The following is a 27668-nucleotide window of genomic DNA, read 5'->3' on the forward strand; positions in this document are numbered from 1 at the left end:
CTTACACAGTTCAGCGAAAACTGACTTTTTCATAAAGCTAACTGACTGGCAGTGGAAGTCAAAGACCCAGGGGTTTCAATAGCAGGCAGCCTCACCCGAGGCTCTTATAAAGGAGAAATAAAAAAACCCCATACAATTAACCCATAGCTCGCTGGTCTAGCAGCACCAAAAGTCCCAGGAATTAAACAAGACTGATGCTGTTACGCATCACCCACAACAAAGGCATGGCGTTGCATAGTGGCCAAACCAGGAACAAGAGGGTCGGGAACTGGCACAGATGTTACACCGATAGGTCTTGGTAATGATTGTACCCTAGTGTACTTACAATAGTGTCAATTTCCAAGAAATTAGAAAAAACATTTTAAAGCCAAACCTTGCAAAATGTCATCTTGACCAACTGTATACATAACCTAATCAGAATTATGTTATCATTAATAGCACATATAAGAGGTTTTACAGGCTAACATTGCCACACTTTATTATTATTATTATTATTATACATTTTTATAGCGCCATTTATTCCATGGCGCTTTACATGTGAATACGGGGCAAATATAGACAAATACATTAAACATGAGCAGATAACAAGGCACACGAGTACATAAGGAGGGAGGACTTGTCCATGGGCTGGATTTGCAACTGGAAAAGTTATGTTTTTCTCATTCTAAACAATTCCTCTAACTTAGCCACCCCTTGTTCCTTACATTCAAAATACAGTTCTTCTGTATTGCTTCACAAGTTCATGTCTGGATGCTGCATATACATTAAATAGTTGACCAATCCTGACAAAATCATAATTTCATAATTTTCAGACAACTTTTATCTATTGTGTTTGGCTACCTTGAGATTTAGATGATGACATTTAAAAAATGTAATACAATGCACTTGCATCGTGTCACATCCCAGTCATGCCTCTGTGGTTTGCGCTATTAGCTGCTGTTCATTTGTCTTTGTTGTTGGGAAACATAAATTAGTATGTGACCTCAAAAAGCAGTGAACTTTGAAGGTTCCTTTTACAGCATGACTGCTAGGCTTTACTGTAATAACAAAGTAAAGCAATAAAACTAGAATTTATGTCAAAGAATATGAGCACATAAACATCACACTGTTGTGTTCAAAGACGATCTACAGTGCTATTTTTATAAATTTTTTAACCCCCTAAAGAAACAGGTGTATTTTGGTTTTCAGAACAACATACCATCAGTGGAGTAACATGTGGGGGGAGGGAGTGGGTCACAAGTGTGGTTACCCCACACATCACAATCTATAGGGATGTAAAATTTCACCTGACTCCCCCACTGTTGCGTCTTCTTAGAGCAGCACATGAGCACAGTCAGTACCTGCTTGGCGGCTAGTCAACTAGATGAATAAAGAAGCCAGAAGCTGCTTTGACATCTAGGTCGGTGGGTCAAGTTCAGAAGCAGAATGCCGCAGTCAAGATTAGTTTGTCATCAGCTGCTGCCCTCTGTAAGGGCAAGGACTAAGATAATAAAGCTCTCAGTATGATGAGCATGATAAGTTCGACAAGCAGGGGTCGCGAAACCTCCTCCCTGCCCCAGCTGCACCAACTTTGGTGAAGCAGGACAAAAATGGTATGAAAACAGCAAAAGTTGAAATAACTTGCAACTTTATAGAGTTTTGTAAGCCTCAATTTTGGCGTAAAAGCTTTGATGAATCAGAACCTAAGTTTTGATGTACTTTTTCTAACCTCAGCTTGGGTTTGGACTTGGGTTAGGTCTAGGGTCTTAGGATGGAATTAAAAAAATATAAAAAGGTTAAAAAATAACAATGGATTACTTTATTATTAAAATTTTATATCTGTTCACAGGTTAGGGGACACAAAAAACTTGCCTTTCCAAGGACATTGGCAACTCAAGATACACCACTGCTTACCGTATAAGGGCCTCTTCCCTTATGGAACCAAATTAGTGCTAAAATGAGTATTGACCCAGTCACACATGTAAAGTTTAATTGAATCCTGATCTGTGTTAAGTTACTGTTTAGTTTAGTTAGGAAACAAGTTACCCATGACCTTTGGTGGAATCTATTTTTTTCCATGTCCCAATTGGACTATAATTGTTCTATTCCGATTTGGCAGAATGCACCTTACTTTTTTAGTCTTTTTAGAGGCACTTTAATGACTATATTAATAACTCTAAATTACCTTGTTATTTTGGTTCCGTATTGATGACCAAAATTATATGTTTATATTTTGGAGCAACATTCCATTTGAACAGAATTTCAAGTAATTTAGACATTGAGCTTTTGAATCACTAATCTCCTTGCCTTATAAAAAAAAGCTACTTATGCTATAAAACAGCAACTATCCTGCCATGCTCGATTTCTTTCCACCTTTTGCAGTGCAGTACATAAAATTTTACATATTGTTAAAACTTCTTACATATGTATAAATATTATCTAAAAATTGTATTAATATTTAGACTAAGCTTTAAGGATTTGGTCTTGGAGCATGTTCATGCCACAGAATTATGTCCATGGTAGGAAAATGTTTTAAATATAGATCTGTTCTCATTGTAAGATACATTTCACAGTAACTGCTTTTATTTCTAATGTTCCATCTCCACTGCTCTGTTACACTCAATGACTAAAACAATTTCACCGCAATTACTGTTTCCTTGGACTTTTGTAAAATAGCGTTATCAGCTTGCAAAGAGTTTGCAGTGGGTAACAATGACCTAAATGAGAGAATCACTAGATCAAAAAATTGATAGAAAGATAGATAGAGGACAGACAGATGGATAGATGGATAGATAGATAGATAGATAGATAGATAGATAGACAGACAAAGACCTAAATTAGAAAATCGCTTTTGTTCATAGCAGTGCTTTCTGTTCTTACCTTGGTAGGAAGACACTCTCCACTACATAGAAGTCTTGCATAAGCACATCTCTGTCAGGTTTGGATGTAAGGTTACCTACAGTGTAGCCTATTCCCAACTGAATAGTCCCTTTTATCGCTGACGATGCTGTCTGTAAAGAGAATACACATAGAGACTAATTAATTTTCTCCAACAATGTGTTTTTATCACAAGGCTTCTGAATTATAACAGTTTAATAGTAAGTCGGTATATACTGCCATCAGCAGTTATTGAATCACAGAAATAAAATAGAACAACTATACCATTAGGAGTGTTGTATGCCCCCATAAGAATTTCCTTTTCTGGGGTGTAAATTTCATAAACCATGTATGCCATCTGCTTACCGCTTCATGTACTACTCTGTCTGTCCCTCAGGGACATTTCTATATCTTGGGGCAGATACATGGACATTCCTGTGATATAAAGAGAACTGCCATTTCAAGCTCACGTAAGGGTCCCACAATCAGTTCTGAGCCTACTTGTTAGCTCACCCTGCAATTCCTCTAGAGAGGGGAGTCTTTTAAGCCCAAAAAGCAAAGGGAATGGATCAAACATGACTAGGTAGCCTCCCTTAGTATGTTCACATGTTGCATATTTGCAGTGGATTTTATTTTAAATTTCTGCAACCGTCCCATTCATCTGAAACCACTCCATTCCAATGAAAAGAAACTTATTTTCAATTGCCTTTCTATAATCAAATCTGCAATGTGGGATGTCACCCTAAAGACCCAAAACAGCAGTGTCAATAGCACGTACAGTGCGGAAAATAAGTATTTGATTGATATACTGCCGATTGTGCAAGTTTTCCCACCTACAAAGAATATAGAGGTCTGTAATTTTTATTGTAGGTACATTTCAACTGTGAGAGACAGAAATTAAAAATAAAAAACAGAAAATCACATTGTATGATTTATAAATAATTAAATTGCATTTAATTGCATGAAATAAGTATTTGATCACCTACCAACCAGCAAGAATTCTGGCTCTCATATACCATAGTTAGTTTTTCTTAAAGATGCCCTCCTACTCTGCACACCCTACATGTATTAATTGCACTTGATTGAACTTGTTACCTGTAGAAAACACCTATCCACACACTCAATCAATCACACTACAACCTCTCCACCATGGCCAAGACCAAAGAGCTGTCTAAAGACACCAGGGGCAAAATTGTGGATCTTCACAAGACTGGATTGGGCTATAGGACAATAGACAAGTGGCTTGGTGAGAAGGCAACAACTGTTGGCACAATTATTAGAAAATGGAAGAAACAAAAATATGACTGTCAATGTTCCTCGGTCTGGAGCTCCATGCAAGATGTCACCTTGTGGGGTAAGGATGCTTCTGGGAAAGGTCAGGAATCAGTGCCGAACTACACAGTAGGACCTGGTCAATGACCTGAAGACAGCTGGCACCACAGTCTCAAACAATACCATTAGTAACACACTACGCCGTCATGGATTAAAATCCTGCAAGGCACGAAAGGTCAGCACATGTCCAGAGTCATTTGAAGTTTTCCCATGACCATCTCGATGATTCAGAGAAGGCATGAGAGAGGGTCATTTGGTCAGATGAGACCAAAATAGAACTTTTTGTATCAACTTTACTCGCTGTGTCTGAAGAAAGAAGAAGGATGAAGCATGGTGGGGGAAACGTCATACTTTGGGGATGTTTTTCTGCAAAAGGGACAAGACGACTGCACCGTATTGAAGGGTGGATGGATGGGTTCATGTATCGTGAGATTTTGGCCAACAACCTCCTTCCCTCAGTAAGAGTATTGAAGATGGGTCGTGGATGACAATGACCTGAAACATACAGCCAGAGAAACTAAGGAGTGGCTACATAAGAAGCTTTTCAAGGTCCTGGAGTGGCCTAGCCAGTCTCCAGACCTGAACCCAATAGAAAATCTTTGGAGGGAGTTGAAACTCAATGTTGCCCAGTGACAACCCCAAAACCTGAAGGATCTGGATGGATAAAGTCTGTATCGAGAAGTGGGACAAAATCCCTGCTGAAGTTTGTGCAACTTGGTCAAGAATAGAAGTACAGAAAATGTCTGGCCACTGTAAATGCAAGCAACGGTTTCAATACCAAAGTCAAACCCTGGCAAAAATTATAGAATCACCGGCCTTGGAGGATAATCATTCAGTTGTTTAATTTTGTAGAGAAAAAAGCAGATCACAGACATGGCACAAAACTAAAGTCATTTCAAATGGCAACTTTCTGGTTTAAGAAACACTAAAAGAAATCAAGAACAAAAAATGTGGTAGTTAGTAATGGTTACTTTTTTTAACCATTTTAAAAAATAATGGAATAGCTCAAATCTGAGGAAAAAATTATGGAATCATCCTGTAAATTTTCATACCCAAAAATAATACCTGCATCAAATTAGATCTGTTCGTTAGTCTGCATCTAAAAAAGAGCGATCACACCTTGGAGAGCTATTGCACCAAGTGTACTTACATGAATCATGGCTCCAACATGAGAGAAGTCAATTGAAACAAAGGAGAGGATTATCAAACTCTTAAAAGAGGGTAAATCATCACGCAATGTTGCAAAAGATGTTGGCTGTTCACAGTCAGCTGTGTCTAAAATCTGGACCAAATACAAACAACATGGGAAGGTTGTTAAAGGCAAACATACTGGTAGACCAAGGAAGACATCAAAGCGTCAAGACCGGAAACTTAAAGCAATATGTCTCCAAAAAAGGAAATGCACAACAAATCAAATGAGGAATGAATGGGTGGAAACTGGAGTCAATGTCTGTGACTAAACTGTAAGAAACCGCCTAAAGGAAATGGGATTTACATACAGAAACGCTAAACGAAAGCCATCATTAACACCTAAACAGAAAAAAACAAGGTTATAATGGGCTAAGGAAAAGCAATCGTGGACTGTGGATGACTGGATGAAAGTCATATTCAGTGATGAATCATGAATCTCCATTGGGCAAGGTGATGATACTGGAACTTTTGTTTAGTGACGTTCCAATGAGATTTATAAAGATGACTGCCTGAATAGAACATGCAAATTTCCACAGTCATTGATGATATGGGGCTGCATGTCAGGTAAAGGCACTGGGGAGATGGCTGTCATTACATCTTCAATAAATGCACAAGTTTATGTTGATATTTTGGACATTTTTCTTATCCCATCAATTGAAAGGATGTTTGGTGGTGATGAAATCATTTTTCAAGATGATAATGCATCCTGCCATAGGGCAAAAACTGTGAAAAGATTCCTTGAAAAAAAACACATAAGATCAATGTCATGGCCTGCAAATAGTCCGGATCTCAATCCAATTGAAAATCTTTGGTGGAAGTTGAAGAAAATGGTCCATAACAAGTCTCTAACCTGCAAAGCTGATCTGGCAACAGCAGTCAGAGAAAGTTGGAGCCAGATTGATGAATCGCAGCCTATCGCAGCTGACATCCGGCACTATGTGCCAGGAGCGGTCACGGACCGCTCCCGGCACATTAACCCCCGGCACACCGCGATCAAAGATGATCGCGGTGTGCCGGCGGTGCAGGGAAGCATCGCGCAGGGAGGGGGCTCCCTGCGGGCTTCCCTGAGACGATCGGTACACGGTGATGTACTCACCGTGTACCGAGCGTCTTCTCCCTGCAGTCCCCGGATCCAAAATGGCCGCGGGGCTGCATCCGGGTCCTGCAGGGAGCACTTCCGGGTCAGGATCAGGCTGCAGCTGCAGCTCTAATCCTGCCCGGCTGTATGTCAGATCACCGATCTAACAGAGTGCTGTGCACACTGTCAGATCGGTGATCTGTGATGTCCCCCCCTGGGACAAAGTGAAAAAGTAAAAAAAAAAATTTCCACATGTGTAAAAAAAAAAAAAAAAAAAATTCCTAAATAAAGCAGAAAAAAAAAAAATTATTCCCATAAATACATTTCTTTACCTAAAAAAAAAACAAAAAAACAATAAAAGTACACATATTTAGTATCGCTGCGTCCGTAACGACCCGACCTATAAAACTGGCCCACTAGTTAACCCCTTCAGTGAACACCGTAAGAAAAAAAAAAAAAAAAACGAGCCAAAAAACAACGCTTTATTATCATAACGCTGAACAAAAAGTGGAATAACACGCGATCAAAAAAACGGATATAAATAATCATGGTAACTCTGAAAGCATCATCTTGTCCCGCAAAAAACGAGCCACCATATAGCATCATAACCAAAAAAATAAAAAAGTTATAGTCCTCAGAATAAAGCGATGCCAAAATAATTATTTTTTCTATAAAATAGCTTTTATCGTATAAAAGCGCCAAAACATAAAAAAAATGATATAAATGAGGTATCGCTGTAATCGTACTGACCCGAAGAATAAAACTGCTTCATCAATTTTACCAAACGTGGAACGGTATAAACGCCTCCCCCAAAAGAAATTCATGAATAGCTGGTTTTTGGTCATTCTGCCTCACAAAAAATCGGAATAAAAAGCGATCAAAAACTGTAACCGATAAAAACGTCAACTCGTCCCGCAAAAAACAAGACCTCACATGACTCTGTGGACCCAAATATGGAAAAATTATAGGTCTCAAAATGTGGAGACGCAAAAACTTTTTTGCTATAAAAAGCGTCTTTTAGTGTGTGACGGCTGCCAATCATAAAAATCCGATATAAAAAACGCTATAAAAGTAAATCAAACCCCCCTTCATCACCCCCTTAGTTAGGCTAGGTTCACATTGCGTTAATGGGTTAACGCTAACGGACAGCGTTGCACGGCGAAAATGTCACAATTAACGCCGTGCAACGGGTCCGTTAGCACAACCATTGACAGCAATGTGATTTTCGGGTGTAGCGCATCGCTAGAGCGTGCCATTTTCGGCTCGCGCTAGCAAGGTGCCATTCTTTTGTGGCGCGCCTCAGACGCTGCTTGCAGCGTCCGCGGCGCGCCCGAGGTCCGATCCCCGATCTTCCAGAGCGGGGACGTTAACGCGACCACTAAACACGACACCTAAAAAGACATTGCGTTAGCGCAATCCGCTAGCGCTAAACGGATTTCCCTAACGCAATGTGAACCTAGCCTTAGGGAAAAATAATAAAATTAAAAAAAATGTATTTATTTCCATTTTCCCATTAGGGTTAGGGCTAGGGTTAGGGCTAGGGTTAGGGTTTGGATTACATTTACGGTTGGGATTAGGGTTGGGATTAGAATTAGGGGTGTGTCAGGGTTAGGTGTGTGGTTAGGGTTACAGTTGGGATTAGGGTTAGGGGTGCGTTTGGATTAGGGTTTCATTTATAATTGGGGGGTTTCCACTGTTTAAGCACATCAGGGGCTCTCCAAACGCAACATGGCGTTCGATCTCAATTCCAGCCAATTCTGCATTGAAAAAGTAAAGCAGTGCTCCTTCACTTCCGAGCTCTCCCGTGCGCCCAAACAGGGGTTTACCCCAACATATGGGGTATCATCGTACTCGAGACAAATTGGACAACAACTTTTTGGGTCCAAGTTCTCTTGTTATCCTTGGGAAAATAAAAATTTGGGGGGCTAAAAATCATTTTTGTGGGAAAAAAAAGGTTTTTATTTTCACGGCTCTGCGTTGTAAAATGTAGTGAAACACTTGGGGGTTCAAAGTTTTCACAACACATCTAGATAAGTTCCGTGGGAGGTCTAGTTTCCAATATGAGGTCACTTGTGGGTGGTTTCTACTGTTTGGGTACATCAGGGGCTCTGCAAATGCAACATGACGCCTGCAGACCAATCCATCTAAGTCTGCATTCCAAATGGCGCTCCTTCCCTTCCGAGCTCTGCCATGCGCCCAAACAGTGGTTCCCCCCCACATATGGGGTATCAGCGTACTCAGGACAAATTGAACAACAACTTTTGGGGTCCAATTTATTCTGTTACCCTTGTAAAAATACAAAGCTGGGGGCTAAAAAAATCATTTTTGTGAAAAAAAAAAAGAATTTTTATTTTCACGGCTCTGCGTTATAAACTGTAGTGAAACACTTAGGGGTTCAAAGTTCTCACAACACATCTAGATAAGTTCCTTGGGAGGTCTAGTTTCTAATATGGGGTCACTTGTGGGGGGTTTGTACTGTTTGGGTACATCAGGGGCTCTGCAAATGCAACGTGACTCCTGCAGACCAATCCATCTAAGTCTCATTCCAAATGGTGCTCCTTCCCTTCCGAGCTCTGCCATGCGCCCAAACAGTGGTTCCCCCCACATATGGGGTATCAGCGTACTCAGGACAAATTGGACAACAACTTTTGGGGTCCAATTTATTCTGTTACCCTTGTAAAAAATACAAAGCTGGGGGCTAAAAAATCATTTTTGTGAAAAAAAAAAAGAATTTTTATTTTCACGGCTCTGCATTATAAACTGTAGTGAAACACTTAGGGGTTCAAAGTTCTCACAACACATCTAGATAAGTTCCTTGGGAGGTCTAGTTTCTAATATGGGGTCACTTGTGGGGGTTTGTACTGTTTGGGTACATCAGGGGCTCTGCAAATGCAACGTGACTCCTGCAGACCAATCCATCTAAGTCTGCATTCCAAATGGCGCTCCTTCCCTTCCGAGCTCTGCCATGCGCCCAAACAGTGGTTCCCCCCCACATATGGGGTATCAGCGTACTCAGGACAAATTGGACAACAACTTTTGGGGTCCAATTTATTCTGTTACCCTTGTGAAAATACAAAACTGGGGGCTAAAAAATAATTTTTGCGAAAAAAAAAAAAATTATTTTAACGGCTCTGCGTTATAAACTGTAGTGAAACACTTGGGGGTTCAAAGCTCTCAAAACGCATCTAGATAAGTTCCTTAGGGGGTCTAGTTTCCAAAATGGTGTCACTTGTGGGGGTTTTTAAAGTTTAGGCACATCAGGGGCTCTCCAAACCAACATGGCGTCCCATCTTAATTCCAGTCAATTTTGCATTGAAAAGTCAAATGGCGCTCCTTCCCTTCCGAGCTCTGCTATGCACCCAAAAAGTGGTTTACCCCCACATATGGGGTATCGTCGCACTCAGGACAAATTGCACAACAACTTTTGTGGTCTAATTTCTTCTCTTACCCTTGGGAAAATAAAAAATTGGGGGCGAAAAGATCATTTTTGTGAAAAAATAAGATTTTTTATTTTTACGGCTCTGCATTATAAACTTCTGTGAAGCACTTGTTGGGTCAAAGTGCTCACCACACATCTAGATAAGTTCCTTAAGGGGTCTACTTTTCAAAATGGTGTCACTTGTGAGGGGTTCCAATGTTTAGGCACATCAGGGGCTCTCCAAACGCAACATGGCGTCCCATCTCAATTCCAGTCAATTTTGCATTGAAAAGTCAAATGGCGCTCCTTTCCTTCCGAGCTCTGCCATGCGCCCAAACAGTGGTTTACCCCCACATATGGGGTATCGTCGCACTCAGGACAAATTGCACAACAACTTTTGTGGTCTAATTTCTTCTCTTACCCTTGGGAAAATAAAAAATTGGTGGCAAAAAGATTATTTTTGTGAAAAAATATGATTTTTTATTTTTACGGCTCAGCATTATAAACTTCTGTGAAGCACGTGTTGGGTCAAAGTGCTCACCACACCTCTAGATAAGTTCCTTAAGGGGTTTACTTTCCAAAATGGTGTCACTTGTGGGGATTTCAATGTTTAGGCACATCAGGGGCTCTCCAAACGCAACATGGCATCATATCTCAATTCCAGTCAATTTTGCATTGAAAAGTAAAATGGCGCTCCTTCCCTTCCGAGCTCTGCCATACGCCCAAACAATGGTTTACACCCATATATGGGGTATCAGCGTACTCAGGACAAATTGGCCAACAATTTTTGAGGTCCAATTTCTTCTCTTACTCTTGGGAAAATAAAAAATTGGGGGCGAAAAGATCATTTTTGTGAAAAAATATGATTTTTTATTTTTACGGCTCTGCATTATAAACTTCTGTGAAGCAATTGGTGGGCCAAAGTGGTCACCACACATCTAGATAAGTTCCTTAGGGTGTCTACTTTCCAAAATGGTGTCACTTGTGGGGGGTTTCAATGTTTAGGCACATGAGGGGCTCTCCAAACGCAACATGGCGTCCCATCTCAATTCCTGTCAATTTTGCATTGAAAAGTCAAATGGCGCTCCTTTCCTTCCGAGCTCTGCCATGCGCCCAAACAGTGGTTTACCCCCACATATGGGGTATCAGCGTACTCAGTACCGATTGTACAACAATGTTTGGCATCCATTTTATCCTGTTACCCTTGGTAAAATAAAACAAATTGGAGCTGAAATAAATTTTGTGTGAAAAAAAGTTAAATATTCATTTTTATTTAAACATTCCAAAAATTCCTGTGAAACCCCTGAAGGGTTAATAAACTTCTTGAATGTGGTTTTGAGCACCTTGAGGGGTGCAGTTTTTAGAATGGTGTCACACTTGGGTATTTTCTATCATATCGACCCCTCAAAATGACATCAAATGAGATGTGGTCCCTAAAAAAAAATGGTGTTGTAAAAATGAGAAATTGCTGGTCAACTTTTAACCCTTATAACTCCCTAACAAAAAAAAATTTTGGTTCCAAAATTGTGCTGATGTAAAGTAGACATGTGGGAAAGGTTACTTATTAAGTATTTTGCGTGACATATCTCTGTGATTTAAGGGCATAAAAATTTAAAGTTGGAAAATTGCGAAATTTTCTAAATTTTCGCCAAATTTCCGTTTTTTTCACAAATAAATGCAAGTTATATCGAATAAATGTTACCACTAAAATGAAGTACAATATGTCACGAGAAAACAATGTCAGAATCGCCAAGATCCGTTGAAGCGTTCCAGAGTTATAACCTCATAAAGGGACAGTGGTCAGAATTGTAAAAATTGGCCCGGTCATTAACGTGCAAACCACCCTCGGGGCTTAAGGGGTTAAACATATCTAATTGTGGCACTTATTATTATTCATAGATCTATTGATTAAAATGATGATTAAAATTAACTTTGTTAATGGAAAAACCCCTTTAATGTTCCCATGGTGGGGCTAAATTAAAAAAAAGGGAAATACTCACCTACTGCAATGTTGCTGAGCATCAGCATTCGGCAATGGAGGGTGGTGGGGGGTAATCAAGCCAATTAGTGGCTGTGGTTACAGCACAGAATCACAGCTTACGCTTTCTGTGAGGTAAACATTGCTTAAAAACAGGCAGTGAAATGTTTTGCTTCACAGAAAGAATCAGTTGTGATCCCAAGCTGTCCTGTCTGTATACTTTCTTTTGCGTCTCCCCTGCCCAGGAGCTGTGGTATGATCAGACCATGTTCCTGCACAGTCAGACACAGCCATTACACAGTTCACAGCAGGGGCACATTTATAAGATTATCTCAGCACAAGAAAAAATTTTTAACGTATCCAATTGTGGAAAATATTATTATTCCAAGATCTATTAATTAAAATGTACTTTGTTCACCTGTATCTTTGGATTAAACCTAGAAATTAATGAAAAAAGTAAATAGGAGATCATTTTGCCCCCACTATTTGTTAATCTGTGTGAATTTTGGCATGAAATCAGACTACGATATAGAAATCCTCCAGAGAACGCAGTGGTTAATGTCCTGCTGTATTCTTCAATTTTTGTCTGGCAAAAGGCTAAGGGGATGTGACGTAGTCAAGAAGCGGGGTTTAGCAGAGGGAGAAAGTGCCATCAATGAGTGGATGTCTTACAGCTTTTACAGCTTTACTCAGGATAGTGAGTAGGACTAGAAGAGGGACACATGGATCATCATTTGAGACATTTACCATTTGTAGGGTTTTTTCAAGTAACGTCTCTTTTTTTTTGAACTTGTGCTATTCGGTGACATTTTTTGCATCAAATTCTTTAAAATGGTGTATGCGGTTCATGAGTTTTGCTCAAAAATGTTAAAATACTCTTTATTTTTACCTGTTTTGTTTCTTTTTTTTTTGCCCAAAATGTTGCACACATCCCTAAATGATGCACAATTTGTACCAAAATATCTCATGTAGATAAAATCACTTATGGTGGGGAGACTGGAGTACATTTTAAAAGAATTAGGAACAAAAGAAATACAGGGAAAAAGAAAAACACTAGATGAAACAAATCGCAAATAATGAATTGGGCCTATAAAGACGATTTCTTTATATATTTTCCATTACCTATCATGGTTTTAAGTCTGGTAATTAATCTTATGCTCTTGAGAATAATTTTAATAAATTCTTTGACTAGATGCCCAGTTACAGCTTCAATAACAGATATATGCATCTCCAACACAAGATCATCTTTGTAAATGTTAGGATAGTGCTAACGATGACGCTTTTTATGCAGGTCCACAAACCTATATAGGTTGCTTATAAATGCTTCTGTGACTGTCTTATGTCTCAAGGATTGACTTCATCGGCTTTCTGGAAGGAGATGGGAAGGACAGGTGGACAAGGCCTAAAGGCCCCTTCACATTAAGCGACGCTGCAGCGATACCGACAACGATCCGGATCGCTGCAGCGTCGCTGTTTGGTCGCTGGAGAGCTGTCACACAGACCGCTCTCCAGCGACCAACGATGCCGGTAACCAGGGTAAACATCGGGTAACTAAGCGCAGGGCCGCGCTTAGTAACCCGATGTTTACCCTGGTTACCATGCTAAAAGTTAAAAAAAACAAACACTACATACTTACCTACCGCTGTCTGTCCTCCACCGCTGCGCTCTGCTTCTCTGCTCTCCTCCTGTACTGGCTGTGAGCCGGAAAGCAGAGCGGTGACGTCACCGCTCTGCTTTCCGGCTCACAGCCAGTACAGGAGGAGTGCAGAGAAGCACAGCGCTGGAGGACAGACGGCTGTAGGTAAGTATGTAGTGTTTGTTTTTTTTAACTTTTAGCATGGTAACCAGGGTAAACATCGGGTTACTAAGCGCGGCCCTGCGCTTAGTTACCCGATGTTTACCCTGGTTACCAGTGAAGACATCGCTGGATCGGTGTCACACACGCCGATCCAGCGATGTCTCCAGGGAGTCCAGCGACGAAATAAAGTTCTGGACTTTATTCAGCGACCAACGATCTCCCAGCAGGGGCCTGATCGTTGGTCGCTGTCACACATAACGATTTCATTAACGATATCGTTGCTACGTCACAAATAGCAACGATATCGTTAACAATATCGTTATGTGTGAAGGTACCTTAATGTAAAGTCGATTGTGGCTCCAGTAAAAGTGAATTAAACATGAGAGGATTATTACACTAATCCTTCAAGTCTCATTTTAAAATTAAGACATCCACAATCCACTCTATTGCTTCCTTCCTGGGGAAGCGTAATTTCAATAAATGAACAAGTTAATGAAGAACAAACAAGGTAAATATCACACACCGTACATTGTCATTACTATAGGATAAAGCAAATCTTGGGACCTGCACATACTGTAATACCATAGTCAGATATATCAGTGAAATCTTCTAAATTTTTTGCAGAACAAAATTATAAATCAATCGACATAATTCACTTCATGAATCAATTCTCATAAAAAATCTTTTAATTTTGTAGCTCCAAAAACACTGGTATATTAGTAATTTGATGAGTTTTAGATATGTGACTTTATTCCAAAATCATTCTCTGGTACAGGGCTTAAAGGGGTTTTCGTGGCACAAAAAAAAAGGAAAAAAAAAACAATAATCTGGCTTTCTCTACAATGAGTCCCCAAACCTCTTGCTACTTCCCCCCCCCCCCCTAGTTTTTATCTCTTCTACAGCTATCCTTATAGTCTGGCATTGTTTGCAATTGTTATCCTTGTCAGCTGTCCTGCTTCTAGACTACATTTCCTAGGAGGCAGTATGCTGTGGCTTCTCTGCCAGAACTCAATCCATTCCACAGCTCACACACTCCCACTCTCAGTACCCATCTACTCCAAATACAAAGCACCATCTAGAGACTCTTATACAGTCCAATGATAGATAAATCAGTGTCTCCCAACTAGCATTCCTTCCATTTCACCTAGCATGCACTAAGCCTTTCCTGAGGTCTATAATGTTCCAGGTACAGACCCTGGCACCCAAGAGCAGACAGAGATAGTAGAGGATCCCAGTTCCAGAACAATATAGTGGCCCTCTGCAGTCCAATAGCTCATGATTATGCAAAATCTCACCTGCTTTGGAAGTACAAATGGGCCCCCTCATTTCTAGGCACGCCGTAAGGCTGAAAATGCTGTCCCAATGGTAAATCTGACCCTGTAGGCACCAAAAAGGCTCAGTGTACTGTGAAGGAGCAATAAAGCATATCATGTGTTCATTTATTGTAATGTAATCTATTACTCTGAGACACCCAGCACCATCCCTTTTAGCCAAAGTCACTAGATAATAAGCTTACAATTTTTTTTCTGTGGAGCCTGCCTTGCCTCTATGGTTTCTGTGCTTTCCCTATCTGTACACATCCCCAGTCACTCCCAACTTGCCAAGGATCACTTGCAATGCCACCCATCACATCATTATTCAGAGCACTGCCTCCTACATGCAGGGCTGTGCTTGACCGTCTACATTGCGTTCAGAATACAGACAGGAAATTTCTGTACTCTGTGCTTTGTACCGACTGTAGATGGAAGTGAGGAGCTGGAGGTCACATCACCAAAAGTGAGAGATCAGGAACAAAGCAGAATTTTAACAAGTAAATACTAAACTTTCTTCATTTTTCATTTCCCACAGGCTTTCCAGTGGTTTAATAATCTGTGTGCTCAGAAAACCTTTTAAAAGTCCCAATACACCCCAACACACTAATGTCAGCTAAGCCGGCCAATATCAGCAGGATTAGATGAGTCTAATATCTGTGGGGGTCTCCCGACTCTTCTCCCCACAAATATCAGCAAAGTTTGATTTCATACAGGTGATCCTTTTATTCTCTGGGAGATAAGCCATTGCCAGAAGAATGGCAGCAGCTGTTTCATAGTGAACACAAGAGAGCTGACTGAGTATGTAGTGTTTGTTTTTTTACATTTACAATGGTAACCAGGGTAAACATTGGGTTACTAAGCGCGGCCCTGCGCTTAGTAACCCGATATTTACCCTTGTTACCAGTGAAGACATCGCTGAATCGGCGTCACACACGCCGATTCAGCGATGTCAGCGGGTGATCCAGCGACAAAATAAAGTGCTGGACTTTCCCCAGCGACCAACGATCTCCCAGCAGGGGCCTGATCGTTGGTCGCTGTCACACATAACAATTTTGTTAACGATATCGTTGCTACGTCACAAAAAGCAACGATATCGTTAACGATATCGTTATGTGTGACGGTACCTTTTAAGCATTCTTGCAGATGAGATGAACAATTGTTCATTTGACAGCTATCTATTGCAAATAAGGGTCTTTACAAGGTTGATCAATCCAGTACAAAGTCATAGGTTACCTGTCTAAAACAATAGGAGATATACAGTATATCAATATTGTTGTCCAGAATCTAAATATAAGTCATTATGCATATTATACACTTTTTTCTTATAATGGTGACTCCTCTTACCAATGTAATTCGGTTGGTTTGGGATGTGAAGGGTTAATAAAACAAACAGGGTTTGACCAAGTGATGGCTGACACAGGGATCCAAAGAACATCAATTAAGAATTTCCATATCATACACCACCCCATCGGGCATTGCACTAGGTATAACTGCATCAATTTTTCCCACTTAGTTGTAAGTGATGTAATGAGGTTTTTTGAACTTTGAGGGGACAGAACACAAGGATGCTGAAATAATGTGCCTAAACTTTCAAGTCGTTACACTCGAGTCCATATACACAGGAGGTTCAATGCCAATCTTGGGAGTATGCAAATGACTGATGTGGGTCTATGCAATAAATAAACAGGAACCTGGTCACCAGAAAGGAGCAAGCTTGTCCCTGTGCAAACAGGCAGGAAGGACTAAAGGTACCTTCACACATAACGATATTGTTGACGATATCGTTGCTATTTGTGACGTAGCAACGATATCGTTAATGAAATCGTTATGTGTGACAGCGACCAACGATCAGGCCCCTGCTGGGAGATCGTTGGTCGCTGAACAAAGTCCAGAACTTTATTTCGTCGCTGGACTCCTGCTGACATCGCTGGATCGGCGTGTGTGACACCGATCCAGCGATGTCTTCACTGGTAACCAGGGTAAACATCGGGTAACTAAGCGCAGGGCCGCGCTTAGTAACCCGATGTTTACCCTGGATACCATGCTAAAAGTAAAAAAAAACAAACACTAGATACTTACCTAACGCTGTCTGTCCTCCAGCGCTGTGCTCTGCACTCCTCCTGTACTGGCTGTGAGCCGGAAAGCAGAGCGGTGACGTCACCGCTCTGCTTTCCGGCTCACAGCCAGTACAGGAGGAGAGCAGAGAAGCAGAGCGCAGCGCTGGAGGACAGACAGCGGTAGGTAAGTATCTAGTGTTTGTTTTTTTTTACTTTTAGCATGGTATCCAGGGTAAACATCGGGTTACTAAGCGCGGCCCTGCGCTTAGTTACCCGATATTTACCCTGGTTACCGGCATCGTTGGTCGCTGGAGAGCGGTCTGTGTGACAGCTCTCCAGCGACCAAACAGCGACGCTGCAGCGATCCGGATCGTTGTCGGTATCGCTGCAGCGTCGCTTAATGTGAAGGGGCCTTAGGGGACATGACTGTGGAGGTTTTGAACTTGGGGTCAGAAGTAATAAGGGGTTTCTGTGGAATCGTGAATATGGGTCACCTACTAGAGAATGATTCTTTGACAAGGCCATACAAGGCCTTGATTGTGTTTCACAAAGCAGACGATGAGATAGCAGAGTAGCAGCTCCATCTGGCCGTGAAGAAGGTGGGCCTACAAATGTCCTGTGCCGGCCACTGCTAAAGCATTATGGGCTGAATGAATTGTTCGCCTGAGTGATTAGATCTGTAGTCTGCAGGTGCTGTAGAGATAGGCAGCCTAGTGAGGGAAACCATGGGGATTTAGGCTGTTATTTGGTCCAGATGGAGCATTAATGGAGATTACTACGCATCCTGCTAGGTAGCTAAACTGAGGTCTGGCTGCTGTTGAGACCATAGGGATGACTTGATAGCAATGTTCTGAACTAGACTTGTATGGACGTAGTACATAATGGGAGGGGTAGTATAATGGGAAGCCTGGAGAATCAAAACAAAGGCTGAAAGGTTGCCTCATTGTCAATGGGAGCAATTGTAGAATGAGCCTGAATCGTAGCTAGTGAGATATTACAGGACGATATCTTTAGCTTCAGTTGATAGAGTCCTTGAAACACAAGGATTGGTTCAGAGAAGCAAAGACCTTGAGAGCTTGTTCTGAGTCAAAGAGGCAGAGCCCTATAGAGAAGGGTGTGTGATGGAGATAGATAAATCGTCGTTAGTTACCCAGCAGAGAAGGATATATTAGAGTGAGGAAACGCAGTGCTGGGATGATCCATGAGAGGGGAACATATATTTGAACAACTAGATTTTCCAAATACCCAATATTACATATTAGCTTCAAAAGGCATATTTTACAGTGGATTTATGCTTATTATCCAGTGATAAAAAGTACTATTCTTATTACACAGGTTAATTACAATAAAGATGAGTGAATCCCACACAAACAAATATACAGGCACACACTTTTCAGAGAAGAGCAGACTACAATCTTTCTCACCTGAAAACACTGAGTGGTTTACATTCAGTTTCCTGCTTTTAAGCCAAATAGTGTTGCTTTTGGTATGTGGTTAAAAGCAAAATGTCTTACAAATATAAATATAGACTTTCCCACACTCTTGGTAATTTTAGTTTTACTTTGATAAACATCTTGCTATACGCGTACGTGCAAAATATGACTGATTTAGTCAAGTAGGTCATTATAAGATTGTATTCTTCAATGTGGCTTATAATAATAATTGTTATTTATATAGCGCCAACATATTCAGCAGCACTTTACAATTAAGCGGGGACATGTACAGACAAGAAATTCAGTACAAGTTAAGACAATTTAAACAGTGACATTAGGGGTGAGGTCCCTGCTCGCAAGCTTACAAGCTACACGGAAATGGGGGGACACAATAGGGGAAAAGTGCTTGTTATTTCAGGTCTGGCAATTATAATAAATAGGGATTTTCATATAAAGCTGCATGATCCAGTCATCAGCCCATGTGTTTAAGTGCAATTGTCAAGTATCAAGTGCAGTTATCATGTGCATGGAGGGTGTGGAGACAGAAGAATAGTAGGGTGCAGATTCAGAATAATATTTGGAAGGAGGGAACAGGGCAAAGTTAGTTTACTGAGTAGTTGATGTGGTAGGCTTGTTTGAAGAGATGGGTTTTTAAAGCGTGCTTGAATAGGTCAGGGCTAGGTATCAGTCTGGTCGTCTGGGGAAGTTCATTCCAGAGAGCTGGCGCAGCACGAGAGAAGTCTTGGAGACGGAGATGCGAGGTTCGGATTACGGGGGATGTTAGTCTTAGGTCATTTGTAGAACGGAGGGCACGTGTAGGGCGATAGAGATGAGAGAGGAGATATAAGGCGGTGCAGAACTGTGGAGAGCTTTGTGGGTGAGAGAGATGAGTTTATACTGGACCCTGTAGCGAATGGGTAGCCAGTGTAATGATTGGCATAAGATGGAGGCATCGGTGAAGCGGCTAGACAGAAATATGACCCTGGCTGCTGCATTCAAGATGGATTGGAGAGGAGAAAGTTTGGAAAGAGGGAGACCGATCAGAAGAGAGTTGCAGTAGTCCAGACAAGAATGAATAAGAGCGACAGTAAGAGTCTTAGCAGTTTCAAAGGTGAGAAAAGGTCGGATTCTGGAGATGTTTTTAAGATGCAGGTGTTAGGAGCGAGTAAGTGATCGGATATAGGGAGTAAAGGAAAGTTCAGTGTCAAATATGACCCCAAGACAGCAGGCATGCTGTTTGGGAGTTATGGTTGAACTCTCCAGGGTAATTTCAATGTTGGGTAGAGTGAGGTTAGTAGAAGGGAGAAACACAAGTAGTTCAGTTTTGGAGAGATTTAGTTTGAGATAAAGGGAGGACATGATGTTAGAGACAGCAGACAGACAATCCTTGGTATTTTGAATTAGGGTAGGGGTGATGTCAGGGGAAGAAGTGTATAATTGAGTGTCATCAGCATAGAGATGATACTGGATTCCAATAGGGGCAGTGTATAGAGAGAAAAGGAGGGGGCCTAGGACTGAGCCCAGCTAAACCCCGATAGTAAGGGGACGAGGAGAGGAAGAGGAGCCGGCAAAAGATACAGTGAAGGAGTGGTCAGAAAGGTAGGAGGAGAACCAGGAGAGGGCTGTGTCCTTGAGGCCTATGGAGCAGAGCATAGTGGGAAGGAGCTGGTCATCCACAGTGTCAAATGCGGCAGATAGATCAAGGAGAATCAGCAGAGAGCAATGACCTTTGGATTTAGCTGTTTTTAGATCATTAGAGACTTTAGTGAGGGCAGTTTCAGTGGAGTGTAAAGAATGGAAACCAGATTGTAAGGGGTTGAGAAGAGAGTTATCCGAGAGATAGCGGATTAGACGGGAGTGGACCAAGTGTTCCAGGAGTTTAGAGATGAAGGAAAGGTTAGAGATAGGTCTGTAGTTAGCAGTGCAGTTCTGGTCCAGGGATGGCTTTTTAAGTAAAGGGGTAATGATGGCATGTTTAAATGAGGAGGGAAAGATACCTGAAGAAAGAGAGAGGTTAAATATTATAGTCAGGTGAGTGGTGACCACTGGTGAGAAAGACTGCAGGACAGGTGAAGGAATGGGGTCACTGTTGCAGGTTGTAGGCCGAGCAGAAGTGAGGAGCTTGGAAACTTCTTCTTCTGAAACAGGCTCAAAGATGTCTAGTGAGCTTGAGGTGTGGCAGGGAAGGGGATCCAGGCACTGAGGAGATTGGGCTGAGATATCCTGATGGATGCGGTTGATTTTTTCTAGGAAATTAGTGGCCAGATCCTCACCACTGAGATTGGTGATGGGGGCCTGTACTTTAGGTTTCAGGAGGGAGTTTAAGGTTTCAAAAAGTCATTTTGGGTTGTTGGATAGCGAGGTGATGAGGGTGGTGAAGTAGGATTGTTTGGCCAGAGAAAGGGCAGAGTTATAGCTTTTGAGCATGAACTTATAGTGCATGAAGTCTTCTGCTAAGGCCGGGATCACACATGCGAGAAACACGTCCGTGTCTCGCATGTGAAATCCAAGCTCTGGCGCCGGCACTCCAGAGCGGAGTGTGCGGCTCCATGTGTTGCTATACGGCCGCATGCTCCGCTCTGGAGTGCCGGCGCCAGAGCTTGGATTTCACATGTTAGTTTGTTACACACAGACCGTGCATTCCAGAGAGCACAGTGGAAAGCGATAGAAGGCATGCACTGAATTTTAAAAAGATTAGCAGGGTTTCTATATGCAGCTGGAGGAGAGTATTGTATGCTGGTGGAGGGAGGCCCAGGGTTGGGAGAGATGTCTCCTGCAACTAGTACAAGGAGAAAAAACAGAAAGAGCAGGTGGTGGGATAATTTGTATGAACGTTTTGAGTGCTGCATGGAGGTAGTGGCTGGTTTGGAGTGGGTAAGAAATGTCAGTAGAGCCTCAGAGTTTTACATGGGTGAGGGGAGAAGGGAGGGGTGGATATAGAGAGAGTGCCCAGAATGTGTTAAAGGGCGGGCGAGTTGTGAGAAAACAGAAGTAAAAACAAATAAGAAGCAAGTTGATATGATCAATGCATAATATATTATGACTGACCAAGAAGCATGATTGTTTGAAAAACTTATGCACCTTACCTGTCTCCTGCCCTGTCCAACTGCCATTGTCTAGCTGCCAAGCACTTGAACCTGTTGCACTTAATATCTGTTGCACACGCAACCCCTCGGGCGTGCTATCCCAGCCAGACTAAATACATATGAAATGAAATGACTGCTAGCATCAGAAACCAAATGGCCACAATCAGCAATTAACCAATTAGCATAAGGCCAGAGCAGGCATTACTAGGCAGGGTAAACAACCAATGCTGAACAAGGCCATAAAACAGTGGGAAAAAGGAAGAAAAAAAAAAGATAGCTTTGAGCACTTTAAATCAGAAACCAAAAACAGAGAAAGAAAAAAGAAAAAAAAAGAAAAGAAAAAAAGAAACACAGGAGTGATGGCTTTGCATGAGATATACAGTATAGACCAAAAATTTGGACACATCTTCTCGTTTAAAGATTTTTCTGTATTTTCATGATGATGAAAATTGTACATTCACACTGAAGGCATCAAAACTATGAATTAACATATGTGGAACTATATACTTAACAAAAAAGTGTGAAACAACTGAAATTATGTCTTATATTCTAGGTTCTTCAAAGTAGCCACCTTTTGCTTTGATGACTGCTTTGCACACAGTGTCATCAGCAAAAAAATAAAAAAAGTTATAGCCCTCAGAATAAAGCGATGCAAAAATAATTATTTTTTATATAAAATAGTTTTTATTGTGTAAAATCACCAAAACATAAAAAAGATATAAATGAGGTATCGCTGTAATCGTACTAACCTGAAGAACAAAACAGCTTTATCAATTTTACCTCACTCAGAACGGTATAAACACCCCCCAAGAGAAATTTATGAATTGCTGGTTTTTGTTCATTCTATCTCTCTAAAATCGGAATAAAAAGTGATCAAAAAATGTCATGTGCCTGAAAATGGTATCAATAAAAATGTCAACTCATCTCACAAAAAACAAGACCTCACATGACTCCGTAGGCCAAAATATGGAAAAAATATAGCTCTCAAAATGTGGCAATACAAAAACTATTTTTTTTTGCAATAATGACAGCTGCCACACAAAAACCCGCTATAAAAACTGGCTATAAATAGTAAATCAAACCCTCCTTCATCACCCCCTTAGTTAAGGAAAAATAATAAAATTAAAAAAGCATTTATTTCTATTTTCCAGATAGGGATAAGGCTAAAGTTAGGGTTGGGGCTACAGTTAGGGTTGGGGCTAAATTTACGGTTAGGTTGGGGCTAAAGTAAGGGTTAGGGTTGGGGCTAAAGTTAGGGTTAGGATTACATTTATGGCTGGGATTAGGGTTGGGATTAGGGTTAGGGGTGTGTTTAGGTTAGGGGTGTGGTTAGGGTTGGGATTAGGGTTAAGGGTGTGTTTGGGTTAGGGTTGGAGTTAGAATTGGGGGGTTTCCACTGTTTAGGCACATCAGGGGCTCTCCAAACGCGACATGGCATCTGATCTCAATTCCAGCCTATTCTGCGTTGAAAAAGTAAAACACTGCTCCTTCCCTTCCGAGCTCTTCTGTGCACCCAAACAGGGGTTTACCCACACATATGGGGTATCAGCGTACTCAGGACAAATTGGACAACAAATTTTGTGGTCCAATTTATGCTGTTTGCCTTGGGAAAGTACAAAACTGGGGGCTAAAAGATCATTATTTTTATGGCTCTATATTATAAACTTTTGTGAAGCACTTGGTGGGTCAAAGTGCTCACCACACATCTAGATAAGTTTCTTAGGGGGTCTACTTTCCAAAATGGTGTCACTTGAGGGGAATATCCACTGTTTAGGCACATTAGGGGTTTTCCAAACGCGACATAGCGTCCTATCTCAATTTCAGCCAATTTTGCATTGAAAAGTCAAACTGCGATCCTTCCCTTCCGAGCTCTGCCATGCACCCAAACAGTGGTTCCCCCCACATAAGGGATACATGCGTACTCAGGACAAATTGTACAACAACTTTTGGGGTCCAATTTCTTCTGTTACCCTTGGTAAAATAAAACAAATTGGATCTGAAGTAAATATTTTGTGAAAAAAAGTTAAATGTTCATTTTTTTAAACATTCCAAAAATTCCTGTGAAGCAACTGAAGGGTTAATAAACTTCTTGAATGTGGTTTTGAGCACCTTGAGGGGTGCAGTTTTTAGAATGGTGTCACACTTGGGTATTTTCTATCATATAGACTCCTCAAAGTGACTTCAAATGTGATGTGGTCCCTAAAAAATAATGGTGTTGTAAAAATGAGAAAATGCTAGTCAACTTTTAACCCTTATAACTTCCTAATAAAAAAAAAATTTGGTTCCAAAATTGTTCAGATGTAAATAAGACATGTGGAAAATGTTACTTATTAATATTTTATGTGATCTATCTCTGTGACTTAAGGGCATGAAAATTCAAAGTTGGAAAATTGCGAAATTTTCAACATTTTCGTCAAATTTCCATCTTTTTCATAAATAAACACCAGTAATGTCGAGGATGTTTTACCACTAACATGAAGTACAATATGTCATGATAAAACATTGTCAGAATCACCGGGATCCATGCAAGCATTCCAGAGTTATAACCTCATAAAGGGACAGTAGTCAGAATTGTAAAAATTGGCCCGTCATTAACATGCAAACCACCCTTGGGGTTAAGGGATTAATGACTATTTTATGTGGTATGACTGTCTGAATTAAGGGGATAACCATTCAAAGTTTGAAAATTGCTAATTTTTAGAATTTTTTGACAAATTTCTGATATTTTTATAAATGAACGCAAAAATTTCGACATAAATTTACCATTAATATAAAATACAATGTGTCATGAAAAACAATCTCAAAATCAATTAGATCTGTTGAAGCATTCTAGAGTTATTACCACATAAAGTGACACTGGTTAATCCGCTAACACAGCATTGAACAAGACAACATACTATCAATCAAACATGGAGATGACAGCATGATGGTGTGTAGATGCTTCCGTAGCTTCACAACTTGGATAATTGACAATTCCTGTAGCTATAAATCTTTCTAGCATTCCGTGACCTGAAGCTCATGTGTAATTGGCTTATTGGTTAGCTAGGAAATCTAACTTGAATGGCCTAAAAACCCTAAATTATGGTCAGGCCACATGAGCCACCAGCAGTAGGGTTGAGCGAAACGGGTCGAACAGTTTCAAAAGTCGCCGACTTTTGGCTAAGTCGGGGTTTCATGAAACCCGATCCGACCCCTGTGCGGGGTCGGCCATGCGGTACGCGACTTTCGCGCCAAAGTCGCGTTTCAATGACGCGAAAAGCGCCATTTCTCAGCCAATGAAGGTAAACGCAGAGTGTGGGCAGCGTGATGACATAGGTCCTGGTCCCCACCATCTTAGAGAAGGGCATTGCAGTGATTGGCTTGCTGTCTGCGACGTCACAGGGGCTATAAAGAGGCGTTCCCGCCGACCGCCATCTTACTGCTGCTGATCTGAGCTTAGGGAGAGGTTGCTGCCGCTTTGTCAGAAGCAGGGATAGCGTTAGGCAGGGTCCATTAACCACAAAACCGCTTGTGCTGCAGCGATTTGCACTGTCCAACACCACCCTCGGTGTGCAGGGACAGTGGAAGTTTTTTTTTTTTTTTTTTTCCCCTCAGCGCTGTAGCTCATTGGGCTGCCCTAGAAGGCTCCCTGATAGCTGCATTGCTGTGTGTACGCCGCTGTGCAAACCAACTGCTTTTTTCAAAGCACAAATCCTCTTGTTCCTTCCTTTCTGCACAGCTATCTTTTTTGTTTGTCCACACTTTTTATTTCATTTGTGCATCAGTCCACTCCTTATTGCTGCCTGCCATACCTGGCTGAGATTACTGCAGGCAGGGAGATAGTAGCTGCCTGCCATACCTGGCTGAGATTACTGCAGGCAGGGAGATAGTAATTGTAGGACATTCCCTGTTTTTTTTTTTTTTTTTTTTTTGGTGGGAGATTAAGATTGGCAATTTGGCATTTCTGCTAGAGTGCCATCCCTGTGTGTGCCATCTCTCTCACATAGTGGGCCATAGAAAGCCTTTTCATTTTTCTGTATTTTTTTTTGTGGGGTGTATAAATTCTCCCTGATAAAAATACAGTGGGAGATTAATATTGGCCTTTGGGCTTGTGTGCCAGTCCTGAGTGTGCCATCTCTCTCACAAATAGTGGGCCATAGAAAGCCTATTTATTTTTTTTTTTGGTTTTATAAATTCTCCCTGAAAAAAAGGGAGATTTATATTGGCCTCTGGGCTTGTGTGCCAGTCCTGAGCGTGCCATCTGTGCCAGCCCTGAGCGTGCCATCTCTCTCACAAATAGTGGGCCATAGAAAGCCTATTTAATTTTTTTTTTTGTTTTATAAATTTTCCCTGAAAAAAGGGAGATTAATATTGGCCTCTGGGCTTGTGTGCCAGTTGTGAGCGTGCCATCTGTGCCAGTCCTGAGCGTGCCATCTCTCTCACAAATAGTGGGCCATAGAAAGCCTATTTAAATATTTTTTTGGTTTTATAAATTCTCCCAGAAAAAAAGGGAGATTAATATTGGCCTCTGGGCTTGTGTGCCAGTCCTGAGCGTGCCATCTGTGCCAGCCAGCCCTGAGCGTGCCATCTCTCTCACAAATAGTGGGCCATAGAAAGCCTATTTAATTTTTTTTTTTGTTTTATCAATTTTCCCTGAAAAAAGGGAGATTAATATTGGCCTCTGGGCTTGTGTGCCAGTTGTGAGCGTGCCATCTGTGCCAGTCCTGAGCGTGCCATCTCTCTCACAAATAGTGGGCCATAGAAAGCCTATTTAAATATTTTTTTGGTTTTATAAATTCTCCCAGAAAAAAAGGGAGATTAATATTGGCCTCTGGGCTTGTGTGCCAGTCCTGAGCGTGCCATCTGTGCCAGCCAGCCCTGAGCGTGCCATCTCTCTCACAAATAGTGGGCCATAGAAAGCCTATTTAATTTTTTTTTTTGTTTTATCAATTTTCCCTGAAAAAAGGGAGATTAATATTGGCCTCTGGGCTTGTGTGCCAGTTGTGAGCGTGCCATCTGTGCCAGTCCTGAGCGTGCCATCTCTCTCACAAATAGTGGGCCATAGAAAGCCTATTTAAATATTTTTTTGGTTTTATAAATTCTCCCAGAAAAAAAGGGAGATTAATATTGGCCTCTGGGCTTCTGTGCCAGTCCTGAGCGTGCCATCTGTGCCAGTCCTGAGCGTCCCATCTCTCTCACAAATAGTGGGCCATAGAAAGCCTATTTTATTTTTTTTTTGGGTTTTAGAAATTCTCCCTGAAAAAAGGGAGATTAATATTGGCCTCTGGGCTTGTGTGCCAGTTGTGAGCGTGCCATCTGTGCCAGTCCTGAGCGTGCCATCTCTCTCACAAATAGTGGGCCATAGAAAGCCTATTTAAATATTTTTTTGGTTTTATAAATTCTCCCAGAAAAAAAGGGAGATTAATATTGGCCTCTGGGCTTCTGTGCCAGTCCTGAGCGTGCCATCTGTGCCAGTCCTGAGCGTCCCATCTCTCTCACAAATAGTGGGCCATAGAAAGCCTATTTTATTTTTTTTTTGGGTTTCAGAAATTCTCCCTGGAAAAAAAAAGGGAGATTAATATTGCCCTTTGGGCTTGTGTGCCAGTACTAAGCGTTCCATCTCTCTCTCTCTCTCAGTCAGTGGGCCATAGAACGCATATTTTTGGTTTTATTTGTTTTCTAAATTCTCCCTGAAAAAATCATTTTATTTTATTTGGTTTCTAAATTCTTCCTGATAAAATCATATTTTTTTTATTATTTTTATTTCTAAAGTCTCCCTGAAAAAAAAAAAAAAAAAACAACCAAAAAAACAGTGGGAGATTAATATTGGCCTTTCTGCTTGTGTGCCAGTCTTGACTCCTGGGTGTGCCATCTCTCTCTCTCTCTCTCTCTCTCTCTCTCTCTCTCTCTCTCCAATTGTGGTCCATAGAAAGCCTATATTTTTTTTCCTTGATTTGGGTTCTAAAATCTACCAGAGAAAATAACTACATCAATCATTGGTAGAAAAATATTGGCCTCTGGGTTTGTGTGCCACTCCTGACTCCTGTGTGCGTCATCTCTCAGTCAGTGGGCCATAGAACGCCTATTTTTGTTTTTATTTGTTTTATAAATTCTCCCTGAAAAAATCATTTTATTTTATTTGGTTTCTA

At 41.2% G+C, this 27668-nt stretch overlaps 1 protein-coding gene across 2 annotated transcripts in view; it reads right to left on the reverse strand.

The window, feature by feature from the left end:
* PIP5K1B (phosphatidylinositol-4-phosphate 5-kinase type 1 beta) overlaps positions 1–27668 on the reverse strand; it is a 200382-nt gene that overhangs the window by 77820 nt on the left and 94894 nt on the right. For both annotated transcript variants that reach the window (XM_069763733.1, XM_069763742.1), the window contains exon 4: positions 2860–2990. In XM_069763733.1, coding sequence (XP_069619834.1) covers positions 2860–2990 — 131 coding nt within the window. The remainder of the gene's footprint in view (positions 1–2859; positions 2991–27668) is intronic.

Source organism: Ranitomeya imitator, chromosome 1 (genome assembly GCF_032444005.1).
Source record: "Ranitomeya imitator isolate aRanImi1 chromosome 1, aRanImi1.pri, whole genome shotgun sequence".
Taxonomy (NCBI): domain Eukaryota; kingdom Metazoa; phylum Chordata; class Amphibia; order Anura; family Dendrobatidae; genus Ranitomeya; species Ranitomeya imitator.